The following is a 14,468-nucleotide window of genomic DNA, read 5'->3' on the forward strand; positions in this document are numbered from 1 at the left end:
CCCTCACCCAGGCTGGCCAGGCACCCCAGTGGGACCCCCACCCTGATCCAGGACACCCTTCAGGGCAAACCAGCCGGCCCCCACCCATGCACCAGGCCTCTATCCTATATAATAAAAGGGTAATATGCAAACTGACCCTAACAGCAGAACGACTGGGAATTACTGGTCACTATGACACACAATGACCACCAGGGGGCAGTTGCTCAATGCAGGAGCTGCCCCCTGGTGGTCAGTGAGCTCCCACCGGGGGAGCTCTGCTCAGCCACAAGCTAGGATGATGGCTGCCAGCACAGCGTTGGTGGTGGGAGGCTCTCCCGCCTCCTCAGCAGCGCTAAGGATGTCCGACTGCAGCTTAGGCCTGCACCCCACTGGCAAGTGGACATCCCCCGAGGGCTCCCGGGCTGCCAGAGGGATGTCTGACTGCCAGCTTAGGTCCAATCCCCCAGGGAGCAGGCCTAAACCAGCAGGTGGACATCCCCCGAGGGTCCCAGACTGTGAGAGGGCACAGGCCGGACTGAGGGACCCCCGAGTGCACAAATTTTTGTGCATTGGGCCTCTAGTATTTTATAATAGTCCTGGCTGCTGTGGCTCAGTTGGTTGGGTGTCATCCCATGCACTGGTTCAATTCCCTGTCAGGGCACATGCCCAGGTTGTGGGCTCCATCCTAGGTAGGGGGCATGCAGGAGGCAGCCGAACAATGTTTTGTCGCACACAGGTATAAAAAGAGAATATTTTATAATATTTGCTACTAAATTATTTTTGAATGAGTAAGTAATATAGGCTCATGGTTAAAAACAATTATTTAAGAGTATGAGTTTATGTAGGAAAATAAGTGTCACTCATCTTCATCCTTGTCCTCTCCTTCCCTACCCAAAAGTAATAGCTATTTCCAAGATCTTACAAATTCTTCCAGAGATGTTCTAATGTACACAGGTACACACAATAAGAGTACCATACTCTATTCTGCTTCTCAGTTTTAAAACATTATTTAATAGATTTAATGTTTTGCCTACTATGCTACTGCACTGCCTGTATGTACATCTTTGTGACCATGTAACTGTATCTTAGGACAAATTTGTACAAATAAAATAGCAGGTATACAATTTGATAGATTATTATCAAACTTCATTCAGCAATTGACAATGTTCAAGTCAAGTTGGTTTCTCATACCCATGTCAACATAGTATACTATTTAATTCCTTAATCTCTGCCACTGGAACAGGTGAAAATAAACCAAGTTCATTAATTCTGATTTTAATTTCTTTAATTCTAAGTGAAGTTTAAACATGTGAAGAGAGATTTAAGGCTTTTTTCTGTGCATCCTGTTTACCTATTTTGCCCATTTTTTTCTATGATGTTTTTCTTAATGATTTAGTAGGGATTTTAACTTATTTAGAAAATAAGTATTTTCCTCCAGCTCACATTTTGTTGCCAGGCAGATCTTTATTTTGTAGCAAAACGTACTTAAAAAAAATTATGGCTTCTAAATTAATTAACTTTGATATAAGGAGTTAGGTAGAAATCTAAGTTTCTACCCCATATGGCTACTGAATTGTTTCAACACCATTTATTGAATAATCCCACCTGATCTGAAATACCTCCTCTACTAGTATAATATGCTAAATTCTCTTAATGAATATTTGAATCTGCCCTGTTCCACTGCAATGTCTATTCTCCTACATACTTAGTAGGGCTAAATTTTCCTCCATCCCCATCAATCTGTTCTTCTTTTCCAATATTTCACCTTTCTAAATACTCAAGTCATTCTTATATTTCCCTTAGTATTTCAAGTTTTCTTCATACAGATCTTTCACATTTCTTACCAAGTTTATTCCTAGCTCTTATATTATTTTTGTGGCTCTTACAAATGGTATTTTTTATTCCATTACATTTTCTAATTAGTTATTTGAAATATGCCTATGAAATTTCTGATGTTGCTTATATTAGATGCAAATAGTCAGAATACAAAATTAGGTATTATAGCACATTACAACAAAAAATGCCTAGAAGCAACAATGGAAGAAAATGTATTAGAGTCCTGGGACTGGGTTTACAGACGGAATGAAATGGAAAATGCAAAATATTTATCAAGTTTAAAATACGGTGGTATTCAGATTGACGACAATTCTAAGTCATTCACAAAACAAATGAAAGTAGTTTTTTTCTGCCATTTTTTTTGTGCCACCATAGTGGTGCACATGAATGTCCTGGCTGGTATAACTCAAAGATCTAGAAAAATAGCAGAACAAACTGCCATCTAAGTTTGGTTTCATTGTATTGAGAACCTCAGCAGACATCATGGACCATGAAGAAGCAAGAGGAAAACTCACAGGAGAGAAAATTCTGGGATTCTTTTCCATACATGCAAATAAAATGTCTCAATGGGAAAAAACAAAAAACAAGTTAAGGTAAATATTTTGTAATGAATATTCTCATCCATGAAAAAAATATCTGGGAAACAAAAGACTCTATTTTCATTACTCCCCACCAGTGAAGGAGATCTGGCACTAACTTGTTACCAGATCACTAAAGAAGAGTACAGTGGGGCCTTGACTTACGAGTGTCCAGACTAACGAGTTTTTCGAGATACGAGCCGTCTCTCGGCCGATTTTTTGTTTTGAGCTGCGAGCTAAAATTCGGGTTATGAGCCAGCTTCAGATACCCCACCGCTAGTTGGCGCAGCAAACGTCACAGTGAACGCCACAACATCAGCCCAGCATCATGTGTCTCGTAAATTTGAGTTACGAGCTCCGTCACAGAACGAATTAAACTCGTAAGTCAAGGCCCCACTGTATTTGATTTTCAAGGTTATAATGCAGCAGTTCTCAACCTGTGGGTCGCGACCCCTTTGGCGGTCGAACGACCCTTTCACAGGGGTCGCCTAAGACCATCCTGCATATCAGATATTTACATTACGATTCATAACAGTAGCAACATTACAGTTATGAAGTAGCAACGAAAGTAATTTTATGGTTGGGTCACAACATGAGGAACTGTATTTAAAGGGCCAGAAGGCTGAGAACCACTGTAATATAATGAGAAGGAGCATTCTGTAAAGGACAAAATATAGTATAGTAATATATCAACAATTCTAAAATGTTTTATTCATAATTTAAAAACATACACATTCTGATGTGCTTTATTATTTATTTTCAAATAAGAATCCTTAAGACAGAGAGATTAAAGGTCATAATGTTTACAAAGTAATGACTACAAGCAACATCTCTACCTTTGGGACTTCATACCATGGCCCATATAAGATCAAAAGATAAAAAGGAAGCTTTTTATTATTTCAAGAATTCTTTTCAATAATTTTTTTGATTAAATAGATAAGACTAAATAAGATAAATTAGAAAAATAAATCACACATGCATGTCTAAAGATAAAGCAAAAATTAACCTGTGGTGTACAGACATACTCATTATGCTTAAGAGCTGGGTATCTACCTGTCTCATTTTCCTGCCCCCACCCCGCTCCTTGACATACTTGTTCCCTTTCTAACTTATACTTACCTACTTGGTTCTCTGGGCCTTCCCCTGACTTAGAGGATCAGACTTCCTATTCATCAAACTTATCCCTGTTTATATCACAAATAAACGGGACCAAGAACACACTAAAAATACATGAAATATTGCCTACAACAACAATTAATGGTCCTGGAAAGACCCTGGCTGGGTAGCTCAGTTGGTTAGAGCATCATCCTGATATGCCAAGGTTGTGGGATCCATCACAGCCAGGGCACATATAATAAACAAAAAATGCATAAATAAATGGAACAAATATATGTTTCTCTCTATCAAATCAATAAATAAAAAACTTTTAAGAAATCTTAATGGTCCTGAAGAAAAAGAACTGAAGGAACAATACACACTCTTTAAAGGTTTCATTTACCTTCATCATTTTACATACACAGCAACTAATGTCGAACAGTACTAAGAACATTAAGAATTATCTTTCCTTCATCAGAAGTTGCCCATATAATATCTAAAACTGAAACATTTAGTTTATTAAGACTGAGCAAATAATCAGAATATCAGTTCCTTTGTCTGTAAAATGGAATGCCTTAAAAGGAAAATAGAGTTGGACTTAGATCACGTTTTCAGTGTACTCAGGAGAAAAAAGATTCAGAGGTGCTTGGGTGTAGTAAGAAGGGTAGACTACCCCTCTCACAGTCTTCAACTTTGTCTTTATCTGTTTAACAAATCTTATTCTTAGAAAATACAAATTCTTTACTTCATAAAAATGATATTGAGCCCAAGCTATCTATATTTTCTTGTAAAGTGAGGGTTCGTACAGCTAGATCTTATTGATTTGATTTAAAACAACATAATAAAGTTCCCACTGGGGATGGGTTGGGGGGGTTATCTTAAAAAATATCCCAAAGCCTCAGGTAATTGTTTTGACCACCAAGAATAGTTAACCAAACCATAAGAAGCATTTAGTAAGAAAAAAAAAAGAAAAGAAAAAGAAAACCGTTTTCATGTGGCACTTTATAAAACTGAAGTTACTTTCTAGAACAGCGGTTCTCAACCTGTGGGTCGCGACCCCTTTGGGGGTCAAACGACCCTTTCACAGGGGTCGCCTAAGACCATCGGAAAACACATATATAATTACATATTGTTTTTGTGATTAATCACCATGCTTCAATTATGTTCAATTTGTAACAATGAAAATACATCCTGCATATCAGATATTTACATTATGATTCATAACAGTAGCAAAATTACAGTTATGAAGTAGCAACGAAAATAATTTTATGGTTGGGGGTCACCACAACATGAGGAACTGTATTAAAGGGTTTCGGCATTAGGAAGGTTGAGAACCACTATTCTAGAAGGATAAAGGTATTGAAGATTTACATTAACAACAAAAGGCAAGTATCAGTGTTTGAAACGAGTAGTGGGAATGGAAACATGGGAGTAATGCAAGTAAAGAAATCACCTAGCCAATTAAAAAAGCTTCAAAGAATCATCTCAGGGAAAATTTTGTTTCAAAATGGAAGAGATTAAAATTATCTTTTAATAGTAGTGTAAAAGCTATGAGAAGCCCAGCCATCATGGCTCAGTGGTTGAGCATCGACCTATGAACCCGGAGATCGCTGTTCAATTCCTGGTCAGGGCACATGCCTGGTTTGTGGGCTTGATCCCTGGTGTGGGGTGTGCAGGAGGCAGCTGATCAGTGATTCTCTCTCATCATTGATGTTTCTATCTCCCCCTCACCCTTTCTCTCTGAAATCAATAAAAATATATTTAAATAAAAACTATGAGAAAAGAAGTCCTAGTTTCATCATGATTATATTTTTCATAATGCTAGGGAGTTTCTGTAACTCAACTTACTTTCCAACCCATGTTGCTCTATTGCTTTCTTGTCCTACCACTTATATAGCCAAACTTTCTTTAAAAGAGTTTCGTTTATTGTTACTGCCTCCACTTCCTTCCCCACCTTCAAGTCAATGACACCTCAGCCAATGCAGTATGGTTTTACATCTTACCACACTATTACACTACTAAAAATAACTTCCCAAGATCAGCAATAAACTTCATGTTAATTCCAAATTCACCTTGCTATTATTTTCACTGAAGCTTTTAGGACTGTTTACTATTCTTGGAAGTGTATTCTCTATTCTCTTCTCTGGCTTCTGTATTGCATGCTACATTTTCCTAACTATGAACAGCATATGTGGCTCAGAGCTACCTGCCATCCTAACTACCACACCTTCAGAGTTTAGTTCAAATGTCAATCTCTGTGTGAAGTCTTCCATGATCCAAAATGAGGTTAGGGGTCTCTCCAACATGTTCCCACAGTATCATGCCCTATCAAATCACTTACCATTCTTTCTAATACGGCATTTTATTTATCTGCGCAGCTAACCTGTATATTATCTGAGGCAGGCATTATATCTTTATTCTCCACTGTGTTTCAAACACTTAGAAATAGTGCCTGCTGTGCTGAATGAATAAATAAATCAATAGGGGGTTCTCCATCATCAGTTACAAGTGTAAGCAAAATTTACACTGCAAATCTCCAGTCATGATCCTCCAGTTATAATTGGCTGAGACTGTTAGACAATATACCAAAGGCACTGAGAAAGTTACACAGGATATTTGTAAGCAGATTGCTCCAGTATTAAAATTACATTTAAGATTTAAACTAAGGAGGAGGTGGTTATAACAGAGCAGAAGGGGAAATGCCAAGATAAGGAACCCTTGTATATCCTAGGACAGTGGTCGGCAAACTGCGGCTCGCAAGCCACATGCAGCTCTTTGGCCCCTTGAGTGTGGCCACGAAATTTCAATCGCACTGTACGTGCGTGCCCGCACGTGGTATTTTGTGGAAGAGCCACACTCAAGGGGCCACAGTTTGCCAACCACTGACCTAGGACAAATTAGTTGGGTCTAAGTATTACCTCACAGACATTTTAAAACTGTAATCCTATATGATAAAAGGCCAATATGCAAATCGACCAAAAGATGGAATGATCAGTCGCTATGATGGGCACTGAACACCAGGGGGCAGATGCTCAATGCAGGAGCTGCCCCCTGGTGGTAAGTGTGCTCCCACAGAGGGAGTGCTGCTCAGCCAGAAGCCCTGAGCAGGGCTCAACAGCTGGTGATCACAGAGGTGGTGGCGGGAGCCACTCCCACCTCCACAGCAGTGCTAAGGATGTATGAATGATGGCTCCAGGACTCTGAGAGGGCGCAGGCCGGGCTGAGGGATCCTCCCGAGTGCAAGAATTTCATGCACTGGGCCTCTAGTCACTATATAATGTCAACTGGCAAAGAGATGTTAAAGAAAGATACCAAAATGATCAAAACATGACTTTAATGTATTTTTAATAGTAGTGCTAATTGTTTTTTGTGGGTTTTTTTTTTTTTATATTCAAGGTAGGTCATGATTTAAGGAGAGGGAATACATACAATTCTCAGGCTAAAAGATGTGAAAGAATATCATATTCAACCCATTTGAAAGAGAAACCTGAGCCCTGACCTGTTTGGCTCAGTGGATAGAGCATCGGCCTGCGGACTGAAAGGTCCCAGGTTCGATTCCAGTCAAGGGCATGTACCTTGGTTGTGGGCACATCCCCAGTAGGAGGTGTGCAGGAAGCAGCTGATCGATGTTTCTCTCTCATCGATGTTTCTAACTCTCTATCCCTCTCCCTTCCTCTCTGTAAAAAATCAATAAAATATATTTAAAAAAAAAAAAGAGAGAAACCTGAAATTCAATGAGATTAAATAATTTACTATCCAAAGTTAAATGCCTAATGTTAGAACTATGACCAAAACTTGAGAATTTGAAAACTCAATCCCTTTATCAACTAGACATTTTAACACATGATTTTACTATTTTTCTGAGTTCTCAATTAACTTTCTTTCCAAAAAAAATTTATTGATTTCAGAGAGGAAGGAAGAGGGAGAGAGACACAGAAACATCATGATGAGAGAGAATCATTGATTAGCTGTCTCCTGCATGCTCCCTACTGGGGATCGAGCTCACAACCCAAGCATGTGCCCTGATCAGGTAATTGAACCACGACCTCCTGGTTCATAGGTCAATGCTCAACCACTGAACCATGAGAGCTAGGCTCAATTAACTTTCTTTTAAAACCTCTTTTTTAAGTACCTGTACATGCGAAACAATTTGTTCCCTTCAAATAGACCTCTTTAAAGATACACAGATAAAACTCTATAGTAATTATTAGAAAGAGCTGCTTAAATTAAAGCAGAGAATATAAACAAGATAGTTTTAATTACTGTAGAATTAAATTATTTCTCAGATATCTTCAAACATTTTTTTTGGTTTTGTTATCAATGCTTTATTGTTATCAACAAAATTGAAATTCTCTGGCACATAAAGCAATTATTTCTACAAAAAGAAAGCCTACACATCTTGATAATTTATATAAATAACAGCTTCTCAGATATCTTTGAACATCTTAAGAGGTAAATTCCAAGTCACTGAATACATCTATACCACAAATATAATTTTCCTATGGTTATTAATAAAGTAAGGCCTTCATAGAAAGATGATGTTTATTTAAGCCTAAAACTTCTTTACTAGACACACTAGTTAATCATCTAAATTCAACAGATTTTAAGAGGGGTATTTTTAGTTAAAAGGAACATCAACTAATTAGTACTACTATCTGCTTCAACTGCTTCACTTGCTGTTTTTAAGAAATTCCATTAGAATAGATCTATATAAGTGAAAATCTTTTTTTCCCTGCAACCTAGGTACCTGCAACGATACGTGCCCTTGACCGGAATCGAACCTGGGACCCTTCAGTGACAGGCCCACACTGACCCAAACTGACTAGGGCATGAAAATCTTTTGTTATGAAGAATCCTGAAAGCTCCCTAGTGAAACAGTATTAGAGACATTTTATAAGTGTTTTGTATATATAGTTTAAAATTTTTAACTTTAAATCTCTTTTTAATTTGCATGAAAAATAATTCTACTCACTGCCTACCTATTACATAATTCTCCTGTGGTGGTAAAATAAGCTCAGAAAAGATTTAGATGTGTAATGAAAACTTGGGTAAATTGCTGCTTAAAAAAACAAATAGGGGAGAAGAGGACTATAGAACAGGGTCTTCTTCTTTCTCTTCCTTTCTTTATCCTTTATATTTTTATAGGTTACTGCTTTATACAATCCCAGACTCCCAGATCTTCCTCCTTTGTTTAAGTAATGAAAGATGATTTACCCTCTGAAATAGAGTCAGTGCTAGCCTTAAACTACCAGATACTCACCGAGTTAGGGTAGTTCAAGTAGCAGATCTGACAAGGCATATCCTGTGCTGATGACCTTGTATTCATCTGGCGTGTTCGAGACTTTTTACTTGGATTAATTACATGACACTCAGCAAAGAGCTTCTCCAGGTTTCCATCAAAGTACCTGCATTATTTAAACAGAAAGGATGAGAGCCCAGCAATAGCACACTGTTAGAGCGAGCTCTCCAAAAACCTGATTTCTATAGGGATAAGCAATGAACTGAATTAAAATAAACCAAGATTATAACTTTTTTTGTTCAGAGGAAATGAGTTATATAGCTCAAATTGTAGCAAATGGAAGTATACAAGTATGAAAGCAGGTTGAGTTTTTGTTGCTATTTTGATATTTTTATCTTGCTTTTATCCTGAGAAGTTAAACTATTAGTATTTTAATAGTACTATAATTAAAACTTAGGGAGGAAAGTTGTACTATCTCTAGTGATACCTTATGCATAGTAATGCTATTTTAAAAGGCTAGGCCGTATTATTTACAAATAAATTCTTTTTATTAAAATTTGTTATACCAGTTTAAATATATTATTAGTAAGTAAACCTCCAAGTGCACCTCCACCTCCAAATTATTTAAAAAATGAAATTACATGACTCATTTACAAAACAAACTTGCTTTCTGAATATTCCTTGAAATACTTTTAATTTACTAAAAAAAGGGGGAGAAAAAAACCAAAAAAAGTTATACCTTAAAATATTTTTATATTAAATAGTCTATATATTAGCTTTTCATAAAATACATATCTATATATACATATGTAGTTCACTATTTAATATGTCAAGCAGCATGACATGCTAAATACTACCTCCAGAGTTTCAACTAAACTAACTACAAATGGCTTGACAGAAGATAGTGGGAAATACATAGCATAATATTCCCCATTAATCCAGCTGAGACATGGTCCCTGTTCTCCTTAAATATCTTAATATTCTAAAGGGAAAGCAATAGGTAAAACACAACTTTTCAATCTGTGAATAAATATAATCAGCAAAAATATTAATGCAGAATCTGGTTAATTAGTTTTTAACTTGTAAAGACTAGATTTCAATAACTACAATGTTCGTTACAAACAGAAAGTACTTAGGTTAAATAAAAAATAATACTCAAAAAAGATTTCTAATATTTTTAATGAAGATCTTGTTCAGGGTTTGTGTCAAAGCACTTACTATATCTCCAGAAAAATCACTGAAATGAGAACTCTCCTAAGACTAATAAATTTTTTAAAATATTTTTTTTATTGATTTCAGAGAGGAAGGGAAAAGAAGAGAGAAACATCAATGATGAGAGAGAATCATTGATCTGCTGCCTTCTGCACACCCCCCAATAGGGATTGAGCCTGCAACCTCCTGGAATTGAATTGTGACCTCCTAGTTTATAGGTTGATGCTCAACCACTGAGGCATAAATATGCTATCCTATATAATAAAGAGGTAATATGAAAATATGCCCTCACAAGATGGCTGCCTATGACCAGGCCAGCAGGGGGGTTAGTGAGGGACCGAGGGGTCCCAGAATGAAGAGGCTGGGCTGACAGCACTCCCAACCCCTCATGCACGAATTTCGTGCACTGGGCCTCTAGTCTTTTTATAAAAAAGTCCTTTGACTACAGTATGTTTCAATGAAATGATCAAGTTATCAATCAAAACGTCAACACATTATAAAAGGGGAGCCCATATAATGTTAAAATTGTCCCTGATGATTTAGCTAATCAAAATATATGGAGCACAATATCAAATGCTTTCCTATGAATTTTAACTCTAAAGAGAAAGCCTAAGATGCTAAATAGAAAGCATATGAAGCTAACACTAAAAAGAAATACGTAAACCAATTAAATAACCTTTTATAAAAAACATTCATGCTCACAAGACAATACAAACTTCTGTCATTCAAAACTTGACCATACAAAATTGGTGACTCCTAATACTTTTTTGAACACTCTAGAGAGCATTGTATGCATACACAACAAAATAGACATGTGCCTATAATTTCATAAAAATACTGTATTCCTGATTTATAACCTGTTTTTTTCAATGAACAAAATTTTTTGTGTGTGGGTTGTGGTGTGTCAATGTCAATTCCTCTATCATTTATCTATCTATTCATTCTTTATTAAGGTACTAGAGGCCCGGTGCACATAATTTGTGCGCAGGAGGGGGGGAGCCTCAGCACAGCCTGCGCCCTCTCCAATCTGGGACCCCTTGGGGGATGTCTGACTGCCGGTTTAGGCCTGATCTCCAGGATCGAGCCTAAAATGGCAGTCAGACATCCCTCTCACAATCTGGGACCGCTGGCTCCTAACTGCTCACCAGCCTGCCTGCCTGACGGCCCCCAAATGCCTCCCCTGCCATCCTGGTCACCCCCAAATGCCCCCCTTGCCGGCCTGGTCGCCCCAAACTGCCCCCCCCCACGGGCCTGGTCACCCCCAACTGCCCCCCTTGCCAGCCTGGTTGCCCCTAACTGCCTCCCCCCATGCTGGCCTGGTCGTCCCCAACTGCACCCCCCCGCCGGCCTGGTCACCCCACACAGCCTGCTGTTTAGTCATTTAGTCGTCCCTCACTAACCCCCCCTGCCGGCCTGATCGCCCCATGCAGCCTGCTGTTCAGTTGTTTGGTCTTCCCTCACTAACCCCCTGTTGGCCAGGTCACCCCACGCAGCCTGCTGTTCAGTCGTTACTGTTACTGTGATGGCGTCCTGAACAATTCGCATATTCTTCTATTATTAGAATAGATTACATGTGTCCTTATTTCCCCAATCCTCCCCCATACCCACCCCCGGCTCGTGCCTTCACCCCACTAGTGTCTATGTCCATTGGTTATGCTTATATGCATGCATACAAGTCCTTTGGTTGATCTCTCCCCCAACCTCCCCTGCCTTCCCTCTGAGGTTTGACGGTCTGATAGATTCTCTGTCTCTAGATCACTAACAATATTAACAGGTATCTTTGTCAATGGACATAAGTCTACATTGTTTTTTACCCGTTGTTGCACAATATTTCATAGTAGGTATGTACTATAATTTATTTAAACAACCTTATACTGAGGGACATTCAGCTGTTCCACATATAAACAATCCCAGATTAAAATCTTGGCCCATATGATAGGGTGAAATATATCTAGACTTGAGTAACCCTTTGTCTCACGGATTGCTTTCATTTCCCAGTTTCTAACTTGCCTTTCAACCTTGTTTAATTGCCACTTTTAATTGTTATATAGACAAATTATCTTGCAACCTGTTGTGATTTCTGGATTTCATATCAAGCTTTAAAAGATCGTAAACCTTACTTCCTCAAATAAGTCTTCTTTTGCCAGTTCCTTCTACCCCCTATCCCCAATTTGTTAAGATTCCCTAATGTTACATCCTCTTGGTACGTTGCACTCCTGCCAACAACACATTACTAACTCTGTAATTACTATTTATTTTGTTTTCTCTGCTAGAATCTAAACCTCATGATGACTATTTTATGACTGTTATAGCCTTAGTATCTGGAAGAATCTTATTATAAGCATTCAATTTCTTTTTTTAAATAACAAGAGATAAATGACAGTAATAAATCTCAATTCCTTTGCTTTAAGTATATTTCTTAAAAGACAGTATATACTGAAGTTTATAGCTTTTTGATCCATTCTAGAAGGTGCCAAAGAATTTTCAAATACTGTCCAGATGAACAGATTGGGGAGTTTAAGAATCCACTCATATTGTTGAGCATAGTAGGCCTAGAAATTTTTTCCTTTATTAGATTAAGTTCCATTTTACAAGAAATGTAAAATTTAAAAATTTGTTTTTGTTTTGCTTTTATTTTAATTACTAGAGGCCCAGTGCACAGATTCGTGCACCGGTGGGGTCCCTCAGCCTGGCTCCCACTCATTCTGGCCCCGCTATGCCTACTGCCGCTGTCGCTCAATAGCACCGCCGCAGAGACAGGAGAGGCTCGCACCGCTGCAGCTGCGCTTGCCAGCCATGAGCCTGGCATCTGGCACCCGTCATTCAGCTCTATCCCTTGAGATATTGCTTCCCAGCAATTGTCCAAAGTTTGACTCAAATAAACTCACAAAATTTCTTTATAGGTTTGAATGTTTTTTGCATTTAAAACATGATCTGTCCAGCAATAATTCTACTATGGTTACATGGAAGATACTGAATATACTAAATATAACAAAACCAATACTTAAACCTATTTCTTAATTTGTCAACTGTAATAATACATTGATTGTCCTTATGTTAAACTAGAGGTCCAGTGCACGAAATTCTTGCACTCTGGGGAAGGGGGGGTCCTCAGCCCAGCCTGTGCCCTCTCGCAGTCCTGGAGCCCTTGGGGGTTGGCTTAAGCCATCAGTTGGACATCCTTAGTGCTGCCGCGGAGGCGGGAGAGGCTCTCACCACCGCCTCTACTTTCGCCAGCCATGAGCCTGGCTTCTGGCTGAGCAGCACTCCCTGTGGGAGCACGCTGACCACCAAGGGGCAGCTCCTGTGTTGAGCATCTGCCCCCTGGTGGTCAGTGAGCATCATAGCAACCAGTCATTCTGCTGTTTGGTCCATTTGCATATTAGGCTTTTATTATATAGGATTATAAACTAATGATAACTGTCACATTACACTACTTATTCTTTTAGCATTTTTAAAAATCTATGAACCAAATAGTATAATTTCTCATATCAATTTTTAGGTAACAATTATTTTTTTTAGGTCACAATTACTAAAATATGAAGAAAATAAGGTGGGAGAAATAGAGTTTATCCAATGTGGTGACTCTTTTTCTCCCACCTTAATAGCCCCCACATAATCCCACACCCTAATCCCTGTAATCTATGAAAGAATATATTACCTTACATGGCAAAGAGACCATGAAAAAAATGATTAAGAGTATGGGCCTGAGATGGGGAAATTATTCTGCATCATCTGGTGGGCCCAATATTTTCACATTAGTCCTTTAAAATCCACAATTTCTCCCAGCTGAATTGATTAGAAAAATAATAACTTTGTTAGCTTTGAAAGTGGAGGAAGGGGACCATAAGCCAAGAATACAGGCTGACCTTAGAAAATGCAAAAGACAAGGAAATGGATTATCCCATACAGCCTCCAAAAAGGAGTACAGCCTGGCCAACATCTTGATTTTAGTTGAATAAGATATATGTTAGACTTCTGCCTTACAGAACTGTAAGATAACAATTTGTTTTACTATGGTTGCAAATATCAAAAAATTTCTATATGAGAGACGGCACCAGAGTTAAGTTAGGGTTTTTCAAAATGCTGACACGCCAAGATCAAAATGTTCGCCATCACTGGCCTAAGACCATAGGAAAACACATATATGACATATTGTTTTTGTGATTAATCACTATGCTTTAATTATGTTCAATTTGTAACAATGAAAATACATCCTGCACATCAAATATTTACATTACGATTCATAACAGTAGCAAAATTACAGTTATGAAGTAGCAATGAAAATAATTTTATGGTTGGGGGTCACCACAACATGAGGAACTGTATTAAAGGGTCGCAGCATTAGGAAGGTTGAGAACCACCTTAAACCACCTGCCACCTCGCCCAGGTGAAGTGGGGACCCCAGGAGTGTGCTGCAGAGCCTGGCATCTCCTGCCCTCCTGGCGGCCACCATGGGGATCTTAGCTGCCTGCCCGTCTTCCTTTTGGGCAACAGCTTTGTTGAGATATAACTCACATGCCCTGTAA

At 38.5% G+C, this 14,468-nt stretch overlaps 1 protein-coding gene across 1 annotated transcript in view; it reads right to left on the reverse strand.

Moving 5' to 3' along the window:
- ARIH1 (ariadne RBR E3 ubiquitin protein ligase 1) overlaps positions 1-14,468 on the reverse strand; it is a 118,384-nt gene that overhangs the window by 40,775 nt on the left and 63,141 nt on the right. The window contains exon 5 of the mRNA XM_014530397.1: positions 8,749-8,893. Coding sequence (XP_014385883.1) covers positions 8,749-8,893 — 145 coding nt within the window. The remainder of the gene's footprint in view (positions 1-8,748; positions 8,894-14,468) is intronic.

Source organism: Myotis brandtii, unplaced genomic scaffold, assembly GCF_000412655.1.
Source record: "Myotis brandtii unplaced genomic scaffold, ASM41265v1 scaffold74, whole genome shotgun sequence".
Taxonomy (NCBI): domain Eukaryota; kingdom Metazoa; phylum Chordata; class Mammalia; order Chiroptera; family Vespertilionidae; genus Myotis; species Myotis brandtii.